At 41.6% G+C, this 25,051-nt stretch overlaps 1 protein-coding gene and 1 long non-coding RNA gene across 4 annotated transcripts; one reads left to right on the top strand and one right to left on the bottom strand.

Annotated features, from left to right (window-relative positions):
* Positions 1–30: 30 nt before the first annotated feature.
* On the top strand, positions 31–12,553 carry ADAT2 (adenosine deaminase tRNA specific 2). 2 transcript variants are annotated; one of them, XM_053937027.1, is made up of 7 exons: positions 31–112; positions 285–389; positions 5,484–5,634; positions 6,177–6,283; positions 7,974–8,046; positions 8,162–8,244; positions 11,369–12,553. In XM_053937027.1, exons 1-6 carry the CDS (start codon positions 56–58, stop codon positions 8,200–8,202), a joined length of 534 nt encoding a protein of 177 aa, XP_053793002.1. In that variant the 5' UTR covers positions 31–55; the 3' UTR covers positions 8,203–8,244; positions 11,369–12,553. The 2 variants fall into 2 exon arrangements, with proteins under 2 accessions (XP_053793002.1, XP_053793001.1); XM_053937026.1 differs by lacking the exon at positions 11,369–12,553 and having other exon boundaries at positions 8,162–9,408.
* LOC128784998 (uncharacterized) lies at positions 12,043–21,251 on the bottom strand. Of its 2 annotated transcripts, none has more exons than XR_008429722.1 (4): positions 21,017–21,251; positions 18,663–18,745; positions 13,630–13,780; positions 12,043–12,116 (listed from the first exon to the last, which is right to left on the bottom strand). It is a non-coding gene; the product is annotated as an uncharacterized LOC128784998 (long non-coding RNA). The 2 variants fall into 2 exon arrangements; XR_008429723.1 differs by having other exon boundaries at positions 13,630–13,699.
* Between the last annotated feature and the right edge of the window lie 3,800 nt (positions 21,252–25,051).

Genomic DNA, 25,051 nt, shown 5'->3' with positions numbered 1-25,051 from the left:
GCACCGCCCGCGGTGCCCCGGAAACAGCGCCCGGGCAGCCTCACTATTTCTGAATATGGCGGAGGCGGGGGAGGCGGCTGTGCTGGCCTGGATGGACCAGGCGCTCGACGTGGTCAGTGCGGGCCGGGGCTCCCGCTGTCCCGCGGGAGAAACCTCGGGGAGCCCCAGGGGCCCTCACGGCAGCGGGGAGGGGAATGGGGGCCGGCGGGAGCTCCTCCCGCTGCTGTAACGCTGTCCTGTGCCTCCCGCGAGTCTGTCTGTCTGTCTGTCTGTCTGTCCCGCAGGCTAAGGAGGCGCTGGAGAAAGGGGAGGTTCCCGTGGGCTGCCTGCTGGTCTACAACGGCGAGGTCATAGGCAGGGGCAGGAACGAGGTCAACGAGACGAAGAACGTGAGTTGAGGTCGGCCCGGGGACACCGCGGCTTTGCCGCCCTGCCCTGCGCCGCGCTTGTCCCGTTGCTGGGGCTCAAACGTGCTCTCCTAAAGTCACCTGCGGGTTAAGAGTGAGAAATGACTGTGCGGCCTCTCCTGATGAAGTTCTGTGCACAGGCCAGAACAAAGAGCTATTTCCTGTACATTTTAGACCTGTTGCATCTTTAACCATCGGATTAGCTATAAGATCTGGTGCCGAGAGACCCATTAATGCTAACAGGGATTTTGTACAACTGGAAGTTATATATAAATTAATCTGACTGCAGGATCTGGCTGTAATTTATATTAGATGTCTCAAATCTGAAAACATAATAAAAAGTTAAAATTACTCTTCTAAGCTGAAAAATGTAACAGTAAAGATGAATCATTATAGTAATTTGTTCTGCAGGACGATCTGTAATGTATTAAGAGGATTCTAATACAGCTTTAAGAAAGCCAGGTGACAGAGAAGTTAGGTGTCTCACGTTACGCCATTGTAAACACTGGGGAAGCAGACACTTCTTGGGAAAATCATGCCAGAGATAGTAATATTGTGTAGAAATCACATGTTAATAAACAGGCAGAACATAACTGACAAGACTGATAACAAAATCAACTTAAAAATGTCAGGGAAGCTTTCAGGCATTTTTGGTGTCAGGGCTGTCTGAAGGTACATACTAAAATGCGAGTAGCCTGATTTTAAAAAAAAATCAGTTGGAAACAGTAATCTTAATATCTCTGAAAGCCAAGCTTTTTTTGAATTGCTGCTCAGCTCAAGTTTCAGTTCTTTTGTGGCTCAATTTTCATAAATGTTTATACTATAGTGATTGGAAATCCTGGGTACTTAGTGCTTCTAAATTTTTTATCAGATACGTAATTGCTCCATGTAGTCCAAAGAGAAAAAAATCTAAGCTTGAAAGCCGTACTTGTTATGAAATGTGAACATAGGAAATTGTTTTCAGTTTTCTCCTAATGATTTCTGGCATTATTTAGGGACCATCCTGGAGAAAAAAAACAATCCTCTTGAGCCATTGAGGTAATTCCAGCGGACATCATAAATGTCAAGGTCTGTTTTAAAACTGATTTATTGTCCCACCTTATACTGAAGGACTTCTCCAGAACATCATTCCTCAGATGGCTAAAAAATGTCTAATTTCCAGTTTCAAACTTTTAATGTTCTGTTTATATCTCCCTCTTCTTGTGCCAGCATCATCCATTATTTTACATAGCTTGGATGTATTTAAAGTCTTATTGCTTTTCAGCTTTTGTTTTTCTCAAGCCAGCTGTTTAATTTCCTCTCAGAAGACAGGCTTGCTTTCTGTGTTCATTAGAGTAATTCTTTTATATAGCCATTCCAACTTTGATTAATTTTTTCTTGAATTCACTTAACCAGAACTCTCAAGAAAACTGGAATTTTATTCCAGATGGACTTATGCTTTGTTTGATAACAGTAGTACTTCACATTCTCCCTGGAAGAAAGTCCACCCATGTTTTCTGGAGCTTCCTTGGTCTTTTATGCTGTTTTGTTATTCTTCATTTGTTATTTTGAAATTTTTTTTTACTCCTATGTTGAAGGCCACCCACCTCCTGAAAGACACTCTCTCACCCTGTCACTTCTCATGATGTCTTTCATCATACAAAAGACATCACATCATCAGCTGTTTTCTGTAGGGGTTTTTCCAGTTAATGCCGGTGACACAACTGAAAACATTTAAGCCAAATGATCTTTGAGTGTCTATGGTAATGAGTTCCCTCTGGACAAATATTTCCCCTGTCAATGCAATATCTCTTCTTTTCTTGCTCACCTTACATTTCTTGCATTAGGCTGTTTTCCCCACTCACAGTAATTTCACAGGTTGTGCTGTGCCAGATGCATTGGAGATGTCCACAGAGACTAATGTTTCTCTTGTCTGTAAAAAATACTTGTCAAAGAAAGTTACTAGGTTAATTTAGTCTCAGCTATCTTAATGCTTTTTTGTTTAATTTGCCTTTTATAAGGACTAGTCCTTATAACATGACTTTCAAAGGTTTGTTATCTTGCCTGCTTTACTATTGAGACCCTCCTGGATATATAGGTGTCAGGATTGTGTGACACTTATCCTTCCTGGTTTTTATTACAGTGACTCTGTTTGCTCTGAAGGTTTCACTCATGTAAAACTGCCTTGATGCATTAAAACATTGCTATGAGACTGGCAGCTTTCTGGCCTCCAAAATGCAGCTTTATAACATACTGACTTTTTTAACTTCATGAAAACTTTTTTCCTGCTTTGAGAAAGTGATCATTTGTCCAATTAAATCTTCAGTCCTTCCCTGCAATTCTGCCTTTGGTCAGGAATCAGCGTGCCTCTGAGCTTTTTGTCAAATAAATTCTGTCTTCTCCTTAAGCAGGTCCCTGCGTCCTCTGATGTAATGGGCTGAAGTGAGGAGCAGGTAGTGTCTTCTTTATGCCCTCTTTCATTATGTTCCTAAACTGCTCATTTTGGCAAAATATTGCATTGCCAAAAACTCCAGTGTTTTCAGGCTATCTCTTGTCACCCTGCATTTTTTTTTTTTTTTGCCTGCCATGTCCACAGCAGAACACATTACTGTCAGAAATACTGCTGCTTACTCTGTGGAAGTTATTTGCAAAATTTTTGATCATTGCATTCTTCTGGCAGAAGTTGCTTTTGGGAGAAGGAAGTTTGTATATAGCTATGTTTGGTTTATTTTATTTTTTTAGGAGCATGGCTGTGGCATCAGCATTTCAAAATAGACATGACACTACTTGTCTTCCTTAGGCAACAGTGCAGCAAATGCCTGTGTAAGACATTGGGTTTAGACAGCCTGGTGATTCATTCACAAGCGTGTGCCAGTGCTGTGTTTTCTCTGGCATCTCCCCCACTTGCTTGTTCACAGTCTTGCCTCAGACCAACCTGAAAATTTTCTCCCTTACAGCATATATGACCCTTCCTATCTAGAAATGTTTTTTTGGCATCTTTATTCCAATATGTAATCAAATAATTCACTTCTCAGTAAAATGCTCTCTGTCTTAGGTGCTCTGTTGATATACACAGACATCTCCTCTTTGTTCTGTCCTGTTGGGTCATTGTAACAAGTGTCTTGCAGTATGGGATAATTGAAAATGAAGTATTGTTTGTGTAATGAAGCCACAAGGTAACACAGAACTTTGAGCTTTGGACCCCTTTTACTCTCACTTGTTAATTATGGTCTAAAATTTAGAAAGTAAGCTTTTTAGGGCAGTAGTGATACCTTTATTTGTGAAACTTTTGCCACAGTTTGGGGCACTGTCAAGGCTTTTACCCCACTGAGTCAGCTTTTTTCCCTTGGTACACCATTTGCCACTGTGTAAAAATTCTCATTTTCCCTTCCTACTCTTAACCTGCGTTTGCTTTCTTGGCTTTAAAATAGTGTGTAATATTTGGCAAGTTAAGCTTATGAATTGAGTCAGTGATTCAAAATTAAAATAATCCTCTTGTATGTTGTTTTATACACAGCAAATAAAAAAAAGACTATCTAGTCATAGCTTAATACAAAATAAAATATTAAGACAGACCTAGAAGGTCAGTTTTTCCCTTATATCTTGTCTTTTAGATGGGCCTTTAATAGGTGTGTAAGGAGGGAGCTCAAGAAACAAGTATAAACCTTCCCCTTAACACATCCTTTCCACTTCTGAAAGTGAATAGCCTGGGGACTTCCAGAGTCCAAGACTATATCTGGATCATTGTTTCTGATAGCTATCCATGCACATTTCCTGTGTCTTCAAGACATGACATGACCAAAACAGTGTGTTTTACTTAAGATATGGATACACTGGTGTGTAGTAATGTTCTATATTAGTGTAATCTCGTATGTGTAGCTGGCTTCTATGACTGCAGAAGCTGGTAGGACCTGCACCAGCTGCATGGCCTTTTTAGGAGTTTTTAAATGTTTTTGAATAGTATTAAACATAGCAGTAAGTTATGAGTCCTTTGCCATGTATTGCAGAGCATCTCAGTGTTATCACCACAGATCTTCACATGCTAAAACATTAACCCAAGTTCATGTTCTGAGAGGAAGCTCTAAGGGGTCATATAAGCACATACAAAACAGAAGTACAAGTATAATCTGGATTGATTAAGTCTTACTCTAATGCTTGTGTCAAAAACGTCCTTTTTTCATAACAGATAGAAAAGGAAGGAAAACTAATAGTTTTAATAAGCATCAGGCTCTAATTGAAGAGTCCTTTCAAAACTAGTACTTCCTGAAATTTTTGCTGTGACATTTCATTGGCATAACACAGTGCTGCAGACATTTCAGAGCGGTACTGGTACTTTACTGATTGTTTTGGTCTCTCTGCTATTAAAGCCAACACTTCTGTTCAGGTTTTTATGCCATAGATAGTGAGATACTAATCATTCAGTTATCTTGGATAAGAAAAAGAGAAATTAATATTCCTTTGTCTTTTTGTAATCAGTCATATGCTGAAATCCCTGCCTATTGCTTGAGGGACTTACTGTACACGTATCTCCAGGCAGCATTACACCTGAGGCAAACTGAAAATGTTGTGTGTACAGAGCACACCAGGCAGTTGTAGAAACATACTGAAATTGTTGCATGTTCATAGTGTATTCATTCCTTGCACAGGAATATTGTCAGAGAGAGGAAAAGGTACTAGCGAGGAGCACTTGGTTAATATTTCCAGAGAAAGTAATCCAGCCTGTATTCTTACTTTTGCAAGTAGAGTGGGCTATGGGCTACATCAGTTGTGCCAGTGTGCTTTGTGTGTCCCTTAAGCCTCAAGCAGAGCTTTCATGTCTTGCCTCACTGTGCTGGCATGACTGAGAGAGGAGAACTTCTGAGCATGCTCCTCTGCCATGGAAAAAGTAGAAGAAAAAGCTGGCACTTGTAGATCTTGTGTGCTACACAAAAGAGGTTGGGGTTGAATATTTTCTTTCTTGGGTTGAGTATTTCTTCTGCAGTCTGGGTGCTATAAAATTTCTTTTGCAACTTGAACCAGCAAAGAGCATTACATTACTTCTATAACAAAAGTTAATAAATGCAAACTTTTAAGAAAATACTGATTTTTATCTTCTAGGCTACTCGGCATGCAGAAATGGTGGCAATTGACCAGGTCCTTGACTGGTGCAAGCAACACAAGAGGGATTACAGGGAAGTGTTTCCGCAGCTGGTGCTGTACGTAACTGTAGAGCCCTGTATCATGTGTGCAGCTGCTGTGCGCTTGATGAGTATCCTTTCATGCTGACTCACACTGGGAAACTCTGTCGATCCATTACTCCTTCTGCAGTGAGCCCACAAAGAAGGGCATTAGAGTGTCAGGGAAAGCCATGAGGGGTGGTTTGAGGGCCTGCACCCACCTCCATGATGAATAGCGAGAGGCTCAAGAGTGACAAAGAGATGGTGCAGTTACAACAAACAACTGTTAAGAGATTAAAAATACATTTTAGAGATGTTTGTTAGGATGTAAAATGAGCTAAGTGCAGTTAAGTGTTCAGTTTTGAATGTTGTATCAATCAGTAAACCATGTCTTTGTATGCCCCTGCTTTGGGGAACCATGCTTCCCCCTTTTCTGAGAAAGGCTGGATGTGCATCTTCAGCAATACATCTTACACCATTCAAAAGTAAGTTCTGATTTTATGAGGGAGGAATTGTAGCTTAAGCTAATTTAGTTTGAAGAGTACAAGCACATTTAAGGAAATTTGATGACTGCCTAGATCAGGCTTCTGTACTTCCTGCTTGTTTTTCACTTAATACCTTGACTCACTCCCATAAATTCCACGGGTCGTGTATGGCTGTCGAAATGAGCGATTTGGAGGCTGTGGCTCCGTTTTGAGCATCTCGTCTGATGATATGGTGGACTCCGGAGACCCATTTGAAGTAGGCTGTAAAATGTTTCCGTTTGTTTTCCAGCTAGGATACTGTGCCTGGCTTTGCTACCAGGCTTTTAGAATGTTATGCATCACTTTAAGAGAACACAGATGGAAGATGATCAAAGTCAAATAAACTTGGCCTAATCAGAAAATAACATAAAAAAAAAAAAACAGGTCCTAAAAGAAAACTGAGGAAACCCTGATGACAGTCTTAAATTATTTAAAAGGATGTGTCAAAGGGTAAGGGAAGGAATTATGCTTGTGGAACAAGGTAAGAATTAAATATATCTAAAATACGTGTAACAGTTAGAACAGTAAGTATATGCTGCAGGAAGAGATGAGGGAAAATTATTTTAAGCTGCAGAATGTACAAACACGTAATCAATAAATATCAAGTAACAGCAACTTATAAAATTACTGGGTTTTAGCTGAGCCACTGGAAATGATTGTATTTTTGTTTTCAGTCTGTGTGTTTATGAGGTAAAATGTATTAGCTTAGACTTACTTCATGTAGTTCAAATCCCAAAATAAATCTGAACTGCAACAGTAGCAGAGGAAATTCAGTTTAGGTATCAAGAAACTTTCTGAATAGTAGGAATACTGAAAGACTGAACAGTGCCTGGGTGATTTAGGCATCTTTGTCATGTGAGAAAGGCTGGACAAGCATTCAGTGGAGGTGGAGTATAAATAAATCTAGGTGTTTTACAGCATGATTCTACCTATGTACCCATACATACCTGTAGAGACTATTTATAGCATTTTATTTATTACATTATTCACAGTTGTACATGATCTTGCCTTATACAGTGATACTGATTCCTGGAGTTCTTTTCCACATCTCACATTAATGATTTAATGAATGTAAAAAACAAATAATGTATTTCAGCATTGTAAATAAGCACTGAAGGCTCAAGGCTCAAAGAATTTCAGTCAGGAGAACAATACTGTTTGGCACCCCAGTGTAAACATATTAGGCATCTTTCTGTCAGTGTGTCAGTGAGACTAACATTTGAATTAATTGGTGTAGTCAGTACTGGAAGAGTATTCATTTGCTAACACTGGCATGTGGTATTTCGTTTTTTTATACATTCAGAATACAGAAAGGAGAAGGTTCTTGATACTATGAATCCTTTATTTCTGTAGGCAACTGCAATAGAATGTATAGGAGTAACTACTTATTTACTAGCATGAGTGGAGATTTATTTAGTGTGAGTGACATTTAAATGCTTTGTCATTAGTGTTCATGGCATGGAAAAGTATTTTAGAAGGACCAAAAAGATCTGAAAGGAAAGGTTAGGAATAAAGAATAGATATGTGGATGAGTGTTTTCTCTCAGGAATCTTATCTGCCAATAAGATAGGTGTATGTCTCTTACGTTTCCAAGAGCTTGAAGAGTATGGGAGGTTGGAAACACATTAATAAGCAAGAAATTGTAGATTGCATAAAAATGTTACATAATTTACTAAGAAAGTTTGTTTTGCCTAATACTAAGTTATTAGGGAAATTTCTTATTCTATTAAGACTCAACATAGTGTTTTTCAAAAGTATTAGGTATTGAACCTGAAAAGGAGATTTTTTTTTCACCCCTAGGTTGACAGTACAGTTGTTTAAAATTAATATGTACTCAAGGCATTATTGTGAAGCATGGAATAGGTTATTCTCTGATGTGCTCACTAACATCATTCTAATTTGAGCAGTGCTCTTCTGGCTATCGTGCTGAAGAAGCAGTGGAATTGTTAAAAGCTTTTTACAGACAAGAAAATCCCAATGGTAGGTTTTACAATAATGCATCCATTTTGATCCCAACCTAATTTAAAAGAATGTTGGCACTGGAATTACTGTAATTCACTTCTTATTATTCTTTTCCTTTCCTGTTTCTTGGCAGCACCAAAATCAAAAGTACGGAAGAAGGATCGTCGTCAGTAGCCCTACACTGGTGGGACACAGAAACTTACCAAAAAATGATATGTGAGAGTTTCTTCAGCATGCTGCTTTTTTAAAATATGCAGTTCAATCAAACTATGTTTAGTTTCTGTACAGAGTTTTTACTAATAGGATACTTAGTACCTGTTCCTGCATTTCTATTTTTATGATTTCTTGTTATCATGACAAAACAAAAGAGTAAATGGCTGGTTTTAGAAAGAGGAGAATTAGTGGTTCAAGTCCACTCGTTTACAGACAGATCCATTAAAATAGTGCTTTTGTACAGCACATTCTAGAATATTTTTTTCCTTCTGTGTGTGGAGAAGCATCTTGCTTTTCAATAGAAAATGTTTGCTTGGGCAAGTAACTCTCTTGGAAGGTTACATTTGTAAGTCCTTTACAGTCTATGTATGTATATTTATTCAAAAAGCATATAAAGGAATTGTACAGTCCTTGAAGACTTAGGACCATTGCAAATGTTTCCTCATTTTTTTCTACCTTAGCACAAGCCAGATTTTCAGTGGTAATTTCTGAAAGTCACATAGCTGTGTAGACAGGGACATACACACAATCGCATGTCTGTTTGTGTGTGCTGTTGCTTAATAAGGATAAGCAAATATCACTTGGGTGCACAGCACCGTCACACAAAGTTGTGGAGAAACTCTCCACAACTCTCTTTAGACTGTCCACTCCACTTGTGAATATCAGTATAAGAAATACTTTATTTTTAAGAATCCACTAAGAAGTTGTTCTCAGCTCCTAAATTATAGTAACCAAGATGGGCAGATACAAGTGAAAACCCAGAAATGAAGTTGGTAGTAACATGAGTAAAATACATTTAAGATATTTGTCTTTTCATAGTGTTGATTGGATTTGTCATTTCCATGTACTTTGCTTGGCCATGCAGTAATTTATAATCCAGAAGAGGGCCTTCAAGTTCCACTAATGAATTAAGAATACAAGTACGGTTCAGTCTTGATTGCATACCTCTTAGTGGATACTTACATGAAGGATGAAATTGTTGGTAGTTTATTTGGCTGTTATGCAGAAATTTGAGAAATGCTGTAGCTTTTTTTATTTTATGCAGAAGAGTGTTCAAAATTTTATAACTATAAAAACTGAATACACTTAAATTTTTTAGATATTTCAAATAAATACTTTCAAAAGTGTTTTTAAGAAGAATATTAAAAGCATTACTTTGTCACCGTTGCTCTTAGTAACTTAGAATTTGTATTTTATGTTTTTACTTAATGTTTACAAAGTGACATGGGAAAGAAGTGTTTTTACCATAATAGCTATTTTCAGAGTTTAGAAATAATATTTCTTTGACTTAAGCCCTTTAACTGATGTCAGTATCCTATCCTATTCTCCTGACCATTACTTAGAGCTCTCTTTGAGTCTTTTCCATTTCATAAACAGAAGTTATGACTGTGTTTGTAGATTTAATCTGCTTCAGAGCTCGAAGGGCTTGTGAATCAGACAGCTAAGCTGGAAAAGCTATTTAGGAAAAGACCATTTTTAATGATTGGGATGGCTTTATTCGAAAGAAACAGGCATGCCTATGTTTATGGTATTTGGCTGGTGATAGGAGATGGCAATTTATCACTACAGATACATTCACATCTCAGCTGGACCATAATTTTCTTACACCTTGAAGAAATCACTGAAGTCCAAATTAAAGACATCAGACATCTGGCTTGTCACTGACATCAGTGACAGTAGGAATCAGAGCCTGCATACTGTTTTGAACAAGGACCTAAATCTCTCAACATAATTTCTTTTTCAGAGGGGCTATGAACACTTTCTTTTCCCATTGCCTTCTTTCAAAGAAGGATGTTGTTTTTGGAACACGTGTGACAGTAGGAGCCATGTAAATAAGTAGAAAGATTACTGGTAGTAGGACAAAACACATTTTAAAAGCTTTGCCCAATTTTTTGAACCCTTAAATTGGAACAGAATTTTTTTGTCAGTGGTAACCTGTCACTTAATAAACAGTTCAAGTCTTGTGCAAAGCCAAAAGAGACTGAAGAGGGTGAGAAAAATAAAAATTTCTTTTGAGAGCAATTAAGGCTAATAATGTGCATCTTGGAGCAGGGGCATGGAAGAAAAATAGTGTAGCACGATAAAAACTGTCATTTTACAGAAAGGCTATAAAAGATACTTCTGTTTACTGTAATATGTAATTAAAAGAACAATGGTCTAGTATTGAGGCAAATTTGGATTGGGGGAGGGGTTTGTTTTGGCTCTTTTTGTTGGTTGGTTGGTTGGGTTTGGGGTTTTTTAGCATAATAATTAGTTTGAGGAACAAACTGCTGAAAGATTACGCTGGAAGCAAAAATGGAACCCATTCACCTGAAAATCCTACTACTTAGCCAAGTAAGAACAAATGCAGATACCAGGTATTTTTATAAAATAAACAAATCAGCTCCTGTGTGAACACAAGCCACTCCTCAGAGCCATGCAGTGCTCTCCTCGCTCCCTGCAAATGGCCATCCCACCACACAGCCAGAGCCCAGCAGGCCGGTCACGTGCCGCTGCCCTCAAGTGCGCTTCAAGCAGGTGTCCCAGTCTGCTGTGCCACAGCTCTTCCTAACCATGAGTTTTGAGCTTGTCAGCATGTTTTAGAGTCAGATTTGCAAACTTGAGAGATCCACAAGAAATTGCAGAGATGCTGGGTAGACGGTTCTAAGTTCAGGCTCAGAGAAGCCTCTCCGTGACTAAGCTCAACGCAAGGGCTGGAAAAAAGGCAAGAGGAAGCCATGACAATTATAACCCAATGAGCTGACTGGTTTCAGTGCTGTACATCAGAATGTGAACTTAACAAGCGAATTAGGGAATACAGAAAGAATGTTAGGAAAAGAATCAAAACCATTCTTGGAGGCTTATTCAATGAGAAGATGCTTGCTTATGGCTGCAGAAGCATAGGCTGGGCTTGGAACTGCTGCTACCAGGTGAAATCCTGCAGCAAACTGGGTTGCACATCCTGGAAGAAGTATTGCTGTCTGTTTGCTGGGGACCTGGTCTCAGGCATTGGCTCTACCTTTAAAGGAGTGTCAAAAAGCAACAACTTTAATTGTTACTGACACCTGGAAACTCAAGAACAGCAGCATATAAATGGTGCTATTTATTTTCACAGTGCTTTTATTTATTTTTATCTATTTGTTTCTAGGTTGCCACATAGCAGGACTCAAGGGCAGCAGTAAATATATTCAGCTGGTTTATTTAAAGAAGTTCAAATGCTTCGCCATTTTCCCCTTGCTGCTTGATAAATAAGCGTTTGTGCTTCAGGGTTTCATTTACCTTGGACCGAATTTTTGCCAGTTCATTACAGGTAAACATGATTTTATTTCGGCCTTTGGTTTGCTTGTCAATAGTCTGACATCAAAATATATTGAACCAGCTAGGAGGGCAGGAAGCAAAACAATACAGCTTTGTCTCTGCTAAACCAATTACAATTGACAATCCAAGGCCATAATAAATATGTCTTGTGACTTGCACACTAGAGGAGAGCCTGAATTTAAATTATAGCTTTGGGTTTTGAAATGCTCACTGATCCATTCCATTCCCATTAAGAGTGCCTTCCGCTCTGCAAAATTAAGTGATATCTTTACATGACAGTTTAATTTAATTAATTTGTTTTTCAATACGTACATTTATGGAGTTTCTCCATTAGGCTTTTGAAATGTCTGTAGGTCCTATGCATTAATGTAAATGCACCATGGCCCATAATTACCTTTGGCAGGCTTAGGGCACTGATAAAAAGATTATATTTTTAAAAACTAAAGTCTTCAAACTTCCTCAGTGCTTGGCAGGAAATCTGTTTCTGTGTTTTATTTGGAGCAAGGCTGTGGAGCCTGCAGCCAACAACTCCAGTGTAGGCAGTAACCGTTGCATTTTAGAAGAAAATACACTTGAGGCTAAATGAGAGAAAGGGGAGAGGATGACAATTAGTGCAAGAGTACTAGAAGCAGCTGTTTGTGTGTTTTGCCTTGTGGCTGCCAATATATACTCTTATCATTAAAGTGCATCTAGAAACAAGGTATTTTCCATTAAATTACTTCACAAAACATGAATCTTTGTCTTTTTAAGAGGCTGCTCCAAAGTGAGTTTATCTTCCTTTTTCACAATAGCTCTGCACTAGCCAAGAATACTGGATTCTCCCTTTGCCTCCTCCTCCCTCCTTTCTAAAAATGAACTTTTCAGGAAAATATGGAATTCAGAGAAGTTTGAAGGAGAGCAGATGGCCAACAGTGATCCAATAGGATGTAAAACTTCAGTTAGGTAGTTGCTTGGCAGGCAAGTGCAAGTGAGCCTGTGATGTTTCCATAGTGATGTTTTCACATGGTGCCTTCCTTTTGTCTTTTAAAAATCTAAGTGATTTAAAAAAAGAAACAGGGGGCGTGGGGGTAGGGGAGGGGTGGGGGGTAAAATAAAATGAAGAGCTCTGCCAGGGGCAGAAACTTGGGCTCATCTCTGATTTCTGCCTGAGCAGTGATGCACTGTCCTCACTTGCTGTCATGCCTGTGTGTGCTGTCTTGCTGGATAAAGCAAGAACAGGTTCTGAAATTGGAGGGGCACTGATTTTTCTGGTGTCAGCATTTCACATTTACCTGTGGGGCAATGTTTGCCATGGCACTTTACTAACCCTGAGAGCTTTCTCTGCATGCAAGGAGGCAGTGCAATAAAAATTAATGCTTCCCGTGACTTGATTCCTATTTTCTCCTTTCAAGCCTTAGAGGTAGCCATCACAGCCACATTAGTTTGGGAGGATATAAACAACAGCCATTATCTGAGCAGTCGCATTGCAAAAGAGAAACAAGGTTTGTAGGGAGGGGTAACATCTTCTATTAAGCCAAATGACAGTAGGAAAAAAACAGGCAAGATTTTCAACATCTAGCTATAGGAACACTGAGTTCAAAAGCTTGCCAACTTCTTCCACACATTTAAAGTAAAATGAAGACAAGTAACTATGTTCCATCTCCCTGCAAAACCTGCTTTTCTTGAAAGAAAAAAAAAGGGGACAATTTGATTATTAGCTAGTTTGAGCGTGAGGGGTTTGGGTGGAGGCTGGACTCATGGTAAACTTGCTAACTCTCCAGCAGAACCCTCCACTGTCTATGCACGGATGTGTCAGCATTTGTGCCAGCACTCTGTGAGGATCCAACACAATTTTCCCTTCTCAAAAGCTTCCCAGCAAGGTGCTGAATGCAGCAGCTCATTTGCTGAGCCACTCACCCTTGAGCAAGCAAGACTCTTCTGGGGAGAAGCAGGTTCCTAGTGGAAATGCTGTGGGATGGGGGAGAGTGAATCACATTATCCCTGATTTATGAATCCCAGCATGAACTGCCCTGGATGCTGAGGTACAAGCAAACAAAGTCAGTCTATCCTGTGAACAAAGTTACCTAGCTGCCCTTCTGTGTACTACCTCACCTGTGCATTCAGAGCTGCTTGGCAAGGGAGCCCGCTGTTCCTTTATTGACCAGTCTGTTATTATCTGGCCCTGGAGACAGAAAATAAGTCCTTTCTTGCCCTCTGCAACCTCTTTCCAGTCATGCTGTGCAGCACTTGTACTGGCAGCAGCCTGAATGAATCATTCAAAATTATACAAGTTTAGTGCACTTTTAAATATTTCAATGTGTTTATCCTGTCAGGGTGCTCCATAAGGATGCTTGAGCTACCAGTGATAAGGGGGAGGGCTGAAGGCTCTCAGCCATGGTAGTCACAAAACCTTTTTTTTACTTGCAAAATAGGACACTTCAGAAGCATTTCCACTGCACAGGAAATCTGACAACTTTGGTGTGGGCAACTGCAGCTCAGGGAAAGTCAACCTATAGATTGACCTATAGATGCAGAAGCAGATGCAGAGGACAGTTGGGAGATGGCATTGCAGTGGGTTGGAGCTGGGCAAAGTGGGACAGCTCAGACTCCTGCCCGTCTTTACCTTCACCCTGTGCCATGGCTGTTCCCTCAGCACTCACTCACTTCAGCGTATTGTACTGGGAGTTTATCTGCTCACTCCTGCGAGCCTTTGATCTGCCTTTATACTCTGCGACAGAGCTACAGAGTGCTCCCGTTTGGAAGCACCTGCCTGCTCACTTCAGCTTTCAGACCACCCTCGGGCAGCGCTGCTCAGCAGCCATCAGCACTTGCCGGTGTGCCGAGGCTACCGTTACAGACTCCAAAATATCTTTGTGTCTGCTCCTCTGACGAGCTTTACTCGGCTGTACTGCAGAACACACCCCGCTGTTCTCCTCTGGCATATTTTCATTTTGTGCCCTCGTGTCTCTCCTGCTGCCCCGTGTAAAGCAGCCAGGAGCTGCTCTGCATCGCAGTGGCGAGGAGCTTCTTCCCTCCTGCCTTTCTGCTGCTCCAGCTAGAATAATGCCAGCTACCAAGAAGGAATAACTCACAAGGAGCCTAATGAAACAGCAATCTGGCATTAAGATGTGTATATAGTTGCCATTTGTTAAATTGACAGATGACATTTGGAACATGCAGCCCCTATTCATTTTTTGAAGCTAAATACTCTCTTGAAATAAAGTCGTTGCCATTAGTGTTAAAGCTGATTTGCAGCCCAGACAGGGCCAGCTGTGCTTTTACACATTTCTGGGCACCAGGTCAGATTCCTAGCAGCTATAAGATTTCTTTTGTATTGAACTGGACAATTCATGAACAAGATACCCCAAATTACCTCAAGCTCTATGTTTATCTTTCCCTTCCTACCTTTTCATGTAGAATTCCTTCTACAAGGGAAAAAACAGGGTTTTGACAAACAGATTTTAATCAACTTAAATTTCATCATCTGCTACCTAGTCCCACTTGTCTATATTTTTATGTGCCTATAATAACAAGGTGCCAAAGAGAAGTTCCAAACACCTTCAGCAGTGGTTCAAAATTTATTCTTAAGGAACAGAAACTCAGCTTTCTTAGAGACAAATACCTCAGACATTGTATTTTAGGAACAGTTAAGAGTGTGAAGGGCTCAGCTCATCCAATTCAAAAACACAGAAATCATGGTAAAGATGCAGTATTCCTTTACACCTTCAAATTGCTGTCAACACTTTCATGATGACTTCCATTTCCAGCTCCAGAAATACTCAGAAGAAATAGGTGCCCAAACTTTATCAAAGTTGTACTTTTAGACAAGAACTTGGCTGTTACCTCATATGCTGCTTCATCAGTTTTATTGATAAAGGCCCAGGGAAGTCATCCGACTTTTTATTTAATGTCTTTTCAATGTCATTCCATTTTAACACTAGAATGTCATTCCACTACTACCACTTCAACTTATTTTTGCACTTAAAAGAGCAAAAATTAAGCCTTCCAATATGCAGAAAAGCTGGTAATTACATGGCTACTATTGGCTGAAGGGAGTGAAGCACCTTCCATGGGTGTATGCCAGGCAGAAGAGTGTAGAAGAGAGCAGAGCTACGCTTCACGTCCCTTCAATGATTGACCCAAGGCTGGGAAAAGATAAAGTCTCTTGACAGGTGCTTTCTCCAGCAGCAAGGGCAAGAGAAGGTGAGAGCCTAGCCAGGAACCTTCTCACTCTGATTTGCCAGGAGGCATAGATTTCCTAGGAGTCACAGCCACGCAGGAGCCACAAGAAGAGCAAGAGCCTGCAGAACATTTGAGTCACAGGAACGTTTTCCTTCTTTAAGTTAAAAAAAAATCTTAAATGATTTACATATGAATTGCTTCTAATGAGGACACACAAGATCAGTTTTCCAGCAGACTTTCAACAAGGCCAAAATTAAGGATACAATTACATGGCAGAACACTAGACTGACATCTTCATGGTTTTTATGTCAACAGTGAAGTCAGCCACTGCTGGTGGGTGGGAAGTAGCTCTCTTTAGGGATGTTGAGCTGGTTGATTTTCTGATTACTTCAGAGAAATGTAAAAATAGCAAATTATAATAACAGGCCTATAAGACTCTCTAGCAGCTTTCTGATTAATGTCAACCTCAAGTTATATGCTGAGTTCTTGTCCATAAGGTACACTGCTCAGACATTTTCTAGATGCTGTTTTAACCTGTGTCTTCTGAGTCACATTAGTCGGAAGAATTGGCCTGTAATTTAATTATTGAAAATGGTGCATTGGTGAGTTATTTCCTAGGAGAGAGAGTTAAGAAAACCCAACACTGCAATTAATGCTGAAATGGAACCCTTTTGCTTTGGCCTTTCGAAAATTTTTCCATATGTCAGAAGCCAAGTGAGACTGAGAGAGTTTAGAAAATTCTATTAGAAAGTCATCTTGACCCAGAGCTTTCCCAGAGACCAGAGGTTTTATGACTCCTTTTTATTTCTTCCTCTGCTTTGAGACTACATAACTCTTCCCTAATTTTCTGCAGAATTACAGGTATTTCCAATTTACTTCAGAGACCTTGAGTCTGTTCAGCTGTACAAATGACTCAGACTAGTTAAGGGATTTTAGAATTCAAGAGAGATGTCTTTAAGGTCCGCAGTGTTTGTAGCTTGTATAACAGATGACCATCACAGCAATTGTATCGCCCTGTGCTTGCTTTCCTTCCTGAGCTGTATGGCCAGCAGTTCACAGACCTTTCCTCATGGCTCTTATTTTCTGTTTTTCCACTATTTTCTAAGCAAAGGATTATCCACTTTTAATTCCTGTAGAATTGGAATTATGATCTGAGCCCCAGTAAGCAAGAGACCCTCACTCTATTGCTTCTGCATAACCATGCAGCTTGAAAATTTAGAACAGAAACATTGAGGACCTGAGCAGATTAAACAACAAAATCAGCAGTATAAAGGACTCTCGGTGGGGTTCAGAGATTCTCCCAAACTGAAGCAAGAATCCTGGAAAGGTTTTTAAGTGCTATTAAGTCCAAAAGCACCATGAGGTGAAAAGCACATCAAGTTCTGTGACCCACCCCTCCAACCTTACTTCTATGCCACCATCTTCCAACTCCACTGTGCAACTTCTGGGTGCTTTGGGCCATCTACACGCTACAGATGAAGAGCAGGCCTTGCTGCCCCACCTTGTGGGCTGAGATGTGTTCTGACCATGCCTGGCTATCCAGACAATCTGGGACACACGCTAAGCTGGCAAGTGTGCCTGGGCTTCTCCCTTCAGAGATCTCTAGGCCACAGCCTGCAGCCATGCAGTGCAGGTGCCCTGAGCTGTGCAGGCGGCACATGGAGTTTGAACAGGAATCAACTCAAGACCCCCCCTAACAGACACCTCTGTGTGAGGACTCTGCCTCTTAGCAACGTGGTTGAACTGGGCTACCATTGCCTTAACTCTTTTCAGTTACTGCTCTCCAGGGATAGCATTTCATGTAACCCACAAAATATCTAAGTGATGCTTCTTTTTGGCTTGTAGATTGTGTTTGTCTTCTGTCTGACAAAACAAAAAGATCAGAAATAGAAGTGAATAGGAAAAAATGACAGAATAGAAAAATCCAAATAAATGCAAAAGATAGGGCAAGTCAGAGTGCCACAATGCAAAATGCTAATATGCAACATCCCTGAAGCCTTGATCCTGTGAAATGTGTAGTACATACATGAGAGCCTGCTTTACTCACAAGGAAAGAAAACAGTCCTATTTTCAACACATTGATTTTCTAACTTCCTTTTGCTAAAAACTTATTTGTTGTTAAATTAATTACAATGGGAAAAGGCGAGAGAAATGGGAGGAGTGAATTTGGAGGAAAAATAAATTCCAGTTGGAAAAAATTAACTGTGTGCCTACAGAACATGGTAGACACCAGCTTTCTGCTCTTCAGAGATTTCTGTAGGCTGAGGGAGAACAAATGGGCTGAACTGGTTCTTCCCTTCAAAGCTGGTTGCCCCAGAGGATCTGCACCCTTTATCCTCCAAAGTACAGAGCAAGACACAAGGAGATGTAAACATAATGAGCCACATAATCTACACACACCAGGTTTTTTACTTCATCTTTAAAACATGCTGCATTTGGAAGACTTGAAGCCTGGCATGCCAAAGCTTGGGATTGGACTGGAGGCAATCTTTCTGCTGTGGCAGAGCAAGCTGTTGAAAACTATGTCCAGCAGACTTTGCTTTCTACCACTTCTAGCCACTGTCTAGAAACTGGTGAGCTGGTGCCTGTGTTGGCAAAGTGGCTTTGCTACTCCAGGTGGACTCGTAGTAGAAGCCCCACCAGCTATAAAAATCCCTTCTCTCTCCCCACCCTTCCCTTCTCTCTCCCCCTAGAAGTTGTGCAGGCTCAGTGTATCTATATCCCACTGGAGTCAGACATATTTCTTATGCTGAATCCCCCAGCTCCCTCCAGTGAGTGTCCGGCAGCCAGGCTGGGCTTTGGTGGTCCCACTGTGCTTGTTCTGCTCTGCACACACCAGCTCAGAGCCTCAAAGGTTCTGACCACCACACGTGTTTAGTTTTAAGAGCAATTCAGACTTGTGCTTGACTCATATAGCAGACATACCTTTTGTTTCCAGGGTACATATTTTCAATGTATCCTACCTGGCCACAGTTTTCAGATCAGGCTGTTCCTGTGTTGCAGTATAATAAGCGAAGGCAGATGATCCAGTCCTCAATGGTTTTGCCTGGAGAGATATAAATCACATTGTTGGTATTATTTCTTCACATGTTGTGTAATTTGCTGAACAATTAAGTGTGTGCTACTGAAGGATTAATAAGTGAGCCAAGGCTACAGAACATAATGCAACTTCACAGGAGGAGATGACAATGCAAGTTTTTAATACTTTATTATTATTTAATGTAAAACCAGCTGATGCAAAAATCAATTCCATGCTAAATTTTGTTTTCCTCTTTGATCCTTTTAAACTAATTAAAAAAAAAAAAGTGGGAAAGATACCAACAGCCTGTAGACAATCTCTAAATAATTTGTTACAGACTGATGGTAAGTGGCACTCTTGCAAACCCATATTTATATTAAAAAACCTCATATGTGTACATTATATAGACCATCAATTATAATGGCTGAAAGTAAAATAAATGTCATGACTGTACATCCACTTTACTATGCATTATATATCATCTTGAGAAAATGGTATTTTTAGTCCAAGCTATGTACCTCATAAAGTTATCACAAACAAACTGTAAACTTCAGTAATATCAAAATCTAAATACCTACATCCAAAACATGCACAATTACAAAAAGTGTATTATAAACAATACATAAATTAATAAAATCCATTTGTTTTAGGCCTTTTCTCAGCGTAATTCTATTTATTGTGTTTTGGCAGGTAAATTAATAGATTCATCCACACTAAATTGCACTTCTTTCAATAGAGATGAGTCTGGGGTGTGATTTTGGATGGTATGTTTATAATCTAGGGCAGCTCAACATTAAGACCGCTGGAACCCAGAAACAGTCAGACAATTCAAAGGTTCACACTTTTGGCTCTCTTTTCAATAAGTGCACGAGGGCCAAAGGGTGCTGGTCCTTCCCAGCTCCCAGGGTGGAATCACCAGAAGTCCATCTCTGCAGTGAGCACTGGCTCTGGCAGCTACTGCGTGATAGAACCAAGCAAACGTCTGTGTAACATTTTGTGGGTGACATGGACAGTGGGATCGAGTGCACCCCCAGCGAGTTTGCCAGTGACACAAAGCTGTGCAGTGCAGTTGTCACACAGAGAGAAGGGCATCCAGAGGGACCTGGGCAGACTTCAGAGGTGGGACTGTGTGAGCCTCATGAAAGTCAACAAGGCCAAGTGCAAGGTCCGGCACTTGGGTCAGGGCAATCCCAACAGATGCAGACTGAGCAGAGAATGGATTGAGAACAGCCCTGAGGAGAAGGCCTCGGGGGTGTTGGTGGAGAAGCTCAGCAAGACCCACCATGTGCACCTGCAGCCCAGAAAGCCAACCTTCTGCATCAAAACCAGTGTGGCCAGCAGGGTGAGGGAGGGGATTCTGCCCCTCTGCTCTGCTCTGGTGAGCATCACCTGGGCCCCCAAGCATAAGAAGGACATGAGACATGTTGGATCAAGTCCAGAGGAGGGTCACAAAGAGGAGGGGCATCAGAGATCTGGGCATCTCTCCTGTGAAAATAGGGTGAGAAAGCTGAGGGAAGCTGTTCAGCCTAGGGAAAAAAGAGAAGGCTCTGGGGAGGCCTTCCAGCAGCTTTCCAGTATCTAAAGAGAGCTTCACAGCTGGAGAAGGACTTTTTGCAAGGGCATGTACTGACAGGACAATGGAGAATGGCTTAGGGTAAGTTTAGAGTGGCTATTAGAAAGAAATTCTTTACTATGAGGTGAAGTACTGGATCATCTTATCCAGAGAAATTGTGGATGTCACATCCCAGGCTGGATGGGGCTCTGAGCAACCTGGTCTAGTGAAACGTGTCCATGCCCATGGCAGGAGGTTAGAACTAGATGATCTTTAAAGGTCCCTTGCAACCCAAACCATTCTATGATCCTATGAAATCACCATTCCTTCCTGGCAGAGAGTGCTGCTCCCTTCATCTATGGAATATCCTTGGCTGCTGCTAGCACAATTACACTGCAGGAAAATCCTGTTCCAAATAACTTAGGCTTTATTTACTCAGAAGAAAAAAAAAATTAAAAGCTAGAAGGTAAAGGCTAATGAAATATGGGTATGGGAGTTATTTTACAGGAATAAAATAGTTGGCATGTTTCTATGGCCACAACATCATACACAGGTCCACAGAGAGTCCTTCACAGCAAAATTTCCTGAGGACCTTGTATGTGTTCACATAACTTTATAATGGGAAAGATGCTGGGCCATCATCACATCCCATCACAATAAGAAGGCACGGTACAAATAAATAGAAAGGACTAGACATAGCATGTGGAACTGGGGAAAGTAATCAGGCAGAGAAAACTAGTAAGTACCTTTTGTTTTCATGTTAAGATTACATGCAAAATGAGTTTTGAACCTGAAGTTGAGAACTATTCCATATTCCATCTCTGTGGTGCCACTGTTTGTCTAGTTTACAAAGCTCCTTCTCACATATTTGCAATGTTTCTCATTTGGCTGCATTTTGAATTAGTACCTTCATATATAAATATGCTAAATTAGGATATGCCTTATCATGTAACTGGCACAGTGAACTGGGGAATAAGCATGCTTGCCAAGTAGTACCAGGAGCATGGATCAGGCTCCTGGCAACACAGAGACTTTGGCTATTCATTGTGATGACACCAAGGAAAGGAATGATGCAATACAGAGTTTGAGGCTTTCACGTGTTGCCTCTGCCACCATCCCTCTAGACAGGGTAAGAGATACTCAGTGTCTTCATTTGCTCTTCTGAATTACAGCACAGTCAGTAACACATCATCTGAGGGGTTTGAGGCTAAACTCTTGTAAACCAGTTTTGACTCCTTCCATCATGTCTCTCATTAAGTGTAAAGTGCCTCCAGGAAAAGGCAGCTGATTAAACAGATTCCTCAGTGACATAATGAATTTACAAAGCCCTCCGGTTTTGCTGGGGATGTTTTGGGAAAAACATCTTCAGCCACCGAGGGCAAAGTCCACTGAGAGGGAGAATCACTTTATTTCCTCTGCCTTGGAGCCTGAGAAACATTTCCCACCCAGCATGGGAGCTGAGGGGAGATCATTGTTGAGCATTGGAAGGGAGGAGAAGGGGCAAGGACATGGCCATCCATCCATCCATCCATCCATCCATCCATCCATCCATCCATCCATCCATCCATCCCTCCCTCCCTCCCTCCCTCCCTCCCTCCCTCCAGCACAGCACACCCCTGTCATCACATTGAAGGGTGGGGGTCACAGCCTCCTTGCTTTCCTTGGCAACCCAGCTCCGCCACCTTTCTTCCAGCAAACCTCTCCAAGGCAAGCTCTGCTCACAGAGAGGTATTGCCTCTCAGCACAGGAAAGAAGTATGAGGCTTTTTCCAGCATTCAGATCCTGTTTTTAGTGTGACTCAGCTCTGCAGAGTCCATAAGGAAGACACGGGTTGTGCTTTATTAGCACTTAGGTTAATGTTTGGAAATAACAAGACTGATGGTTTTATCTGTTGAATCATTTGGTGCTGCCAAGAGCAACCATAAGCACAGCCCAATGGTGCATGGAGGGAGTACAGCCTGACATTAGTTTCCCACCACTAAAATCCAAACATTAGCACACAAGTTGTGTAGCAGGCTGGCAGGGGCAGGCAGCCAGATTGCTGCTATTGCAGTGACTCAATGATTGTAATTTTTCTTCATGGAGATTTTGAACCTCCTTGCAATGGAAGGAAATAGGGACAGATTAGTTTGAATTTTGAAGTTTGGCAGTCCATTTGTGTTTGCCCAGCTTTCCTATGCCCTCAGCTGAACTAGGCTAGATCTAAGGACTGAATGACTTCTTTAGATTTCCCCTATATTATTTCACATGTTTTTCAATCCCCCCCTCTTTTTTTCTCAACTGTCCTCAGGTACATTCTTTAGCAAGCAGTAGCTGCAGTGCAGATTCACCACATGTAACCGGGCAATGCTACTAAACTGCCATATGTAGCCAGCAGCAGCTGTAGCCATTCATCACTGAAAAGCAATTGGAGGGCTGGCTTATGCGGTCAGCTGGCACCCAGACAGCGCTGGATGTGGCAGATGCCATCAGTGCAGAGAGCAGAATAAGAGACAACAAGAGTCAACAGACACTGGGATGTTTTCTTAACAGAGGATAGCTACCTCAGCTAGTGTTTATCACCATTTATCACTAAAAAAGTGCAGCTGTTAGACTCACTAATCCTTTGAAACATATGTGGAGCAAAGTTTGGTGAATTTTGGCAGAGTTACTCAGAACACCTCTCCTTCTGTACACAAAATCAGGGGGGAGAAAAGCCACTGAAATAATCACAGTGGAGTTGTGCTCCAAGTAAAACTTCCTTGGACGTGCAAACACACCATGGCGTGTGGCTGTACACACCATGGTCCGGCCGCCCAACACTTCCAACCAGCAAGGGCTGTGCTGCTGGAAGAGCACTGCTGAGCTTAGAGCTGGCCACGTAAAGTGCTTTTTGTAAAAGCTCCTTAGAAGCCACACAGGTGGGCTGTCATGTAGGGGACTGGCTAAAAGAGACAGAGTCTGCAGGGCTGCCAAACCTCAAAGACCTGAGACTCTTAAAGCTTCCATAATTGCCCTGCATCTGGTTTGGTGTTTTTTTTTTTTTTTTTTTTTTTTTTTTTTTTTTTTTTTCCTGTTTGTATTCTTTGGTATTTACTCTTTCTAGTATAAAAGGGCAGTAGCAGCACATGCCCTTGACCACCTCATATGTCCAAAGATGCTGTCAGGAACTGCCCATGGCTTTAGCATGCCAGATCAACACTTTAAATCCTTTTTCCTCTGCCAGAGCTATGCTGTGTGCTAGCACAAAAATAAGCAGAGCCTGAGCTCTGCCTACTCTTCCTGCTTTTCCTCAAATACATACCAGAAAAATAGCTGGAGCACAACTCCCACTGTCTGTACAAGATCCAGACTTTAGCAGTCCCAAAACAAGCTTTTTCCTGTCCCAAGCCTATGCTAGAACTAGTCAAAATTTAACACTTGCAAGATCATAACATTTTTAGGGCAGAGGAGTTAAGGGTGGGAAATCCAAATAAGCTAGAACACACCCAAAACATGCTGCCACTTCCATAACTAACAGAATCCCACAATACTAAGCTAAAATAAAAACAGAATAGTCTTATCACCACCTCTTTAACCCTAACCTCAAGGCCACCTCTGCTCCACAACTACATACTTTCCTTCCAGGTTCACATTTTCAGCCTTGCCATCTTAATGAGAAACTTCTGCCAGCTGGATCCAGCTCCCAAAGCACAATCTGTAATGAGGACAGGTATCTGGGGACCTACCTGCCTATCTCAGGAGAAGAATTTGGTTTGTCTTTCCAATCCCCCGCACTGCAGAGTCCTTTGAGGCTGAGATAAGGGAATGCCAGACCACCTGGCAGCAAGAGCAGATGAAAAGGGAGGGGACTGATGAAGTTGAAATGTGGGTGGTAGCCAGGTTGGAGGAAAGGGATAGAATTAGAGAATTGTTTATCAGAAGGGATGTCTGAAATTATCAAGTTCAGCTATTCACTGCCAAGTCCACCACTAAGCCACATCCCCAAGCACATCTACATGTCTTTTAAATACCTCCAGAGAGGGGACTCAATCACTTCCTTGAACAGCCTGTTCCGATGCTTAACAAGCCTTTTAGTGAAGAAAGTTTTTTCCTAATATCTAATATAAACCTCTCCTAGTATGATTTGAGGCCATTTCCTCTCATCCTGTCTCTTGTTATCCAGGAGAAGAGGCTGACCCCTACCTGGCTGCAACCTCCTTTACATAGTTGTAGAGTGATAAGCTCTCCCCTGAGCCTCCTTTTCTCCAGACTAAACACCCCCAGCTCCCTCAGCTGCTCCTCACAGGACTTGTGCTCCAGACCCTTCCCCAGCTCTGTTGCCCTTCTCTGGACGTGCTCCAGCCCCTCAATGTCCTTCCTGTAGTGAGGGGCCCAGAACTGACCACAGGATTTGTGCTGCAGCCTCACCAGTGCCGAGTGCAGGGGGACAATCCCTGCCCTGCTCCTGCTGGCCACACTATTGCTGTTCCAGACCAGGATGCCCCTGGCCTTCTTGGCCACCTGGGCACAGCTGGCTCATGCTCAGCTGCTGTTGACCAGCGCCCCCAGGTCCTTTTCTGCCAGGCCACTTTCCAGCCACTCTTCCCCAGCCTGCTGCACTGCCTGGGGTTGTTATGACCCAAGGGCAGGACCCAGCACTCGGCCTTATTGAACCTCACACCACTGGCCTCAGCCCACCGGTCCAACCTGTCCAGATCCCTCTGCAGAGCCTTCCTGCCCTCCAGCAGATCAAAAGTCCCACCCAACTTGGTGTCTCAATCCCTTCATCCAGATCACCAATGCACATATTAAACTGGCCC

The sequence above is a fragment of the Vidua chalybeata genome, chromosome 3 (assembly GCF_026979565.1).
Source record: "Vidua chalybeata isolate OUT-0048 chromosome 3, bVidCha1 merged haplotype, whole genome shotgun sequence".
Classification (NCBI taxonomy): Eukaryota; Metazoa; Chordata; class Aves; order Passeriformes; family Viduidae; genus Vidua; species Vidua chalybeata.
This window is presented reverse-complemented; position numbering and strand designations above follow the sequence as displayed.

Bases quoted from the DNA above. Each gene is read 5' to 3' on its own strand.
- ADAT2 (XM_053937027.1), top strand. From the start codon at position 56: ATGGCGGAGGCGGGGGAGGCGGCTGTGCTGGCCTGGATGGACCAGGCG. The intron at 113-284 runs GTCAGTGCGGGC...TCTGTCCCGCAG, and splicing joins TGGACCAGGCGCTCGACGTG to GCTAAGGAGGCGCTGGAGAA. The intron at 8,047-8,161 runs GTAGGTTTTACA...GTTTCTTGGCAG, and splicing joins CAGACAAGAAAATCCCAATG to CACCAAAATCAAAAGTACGG.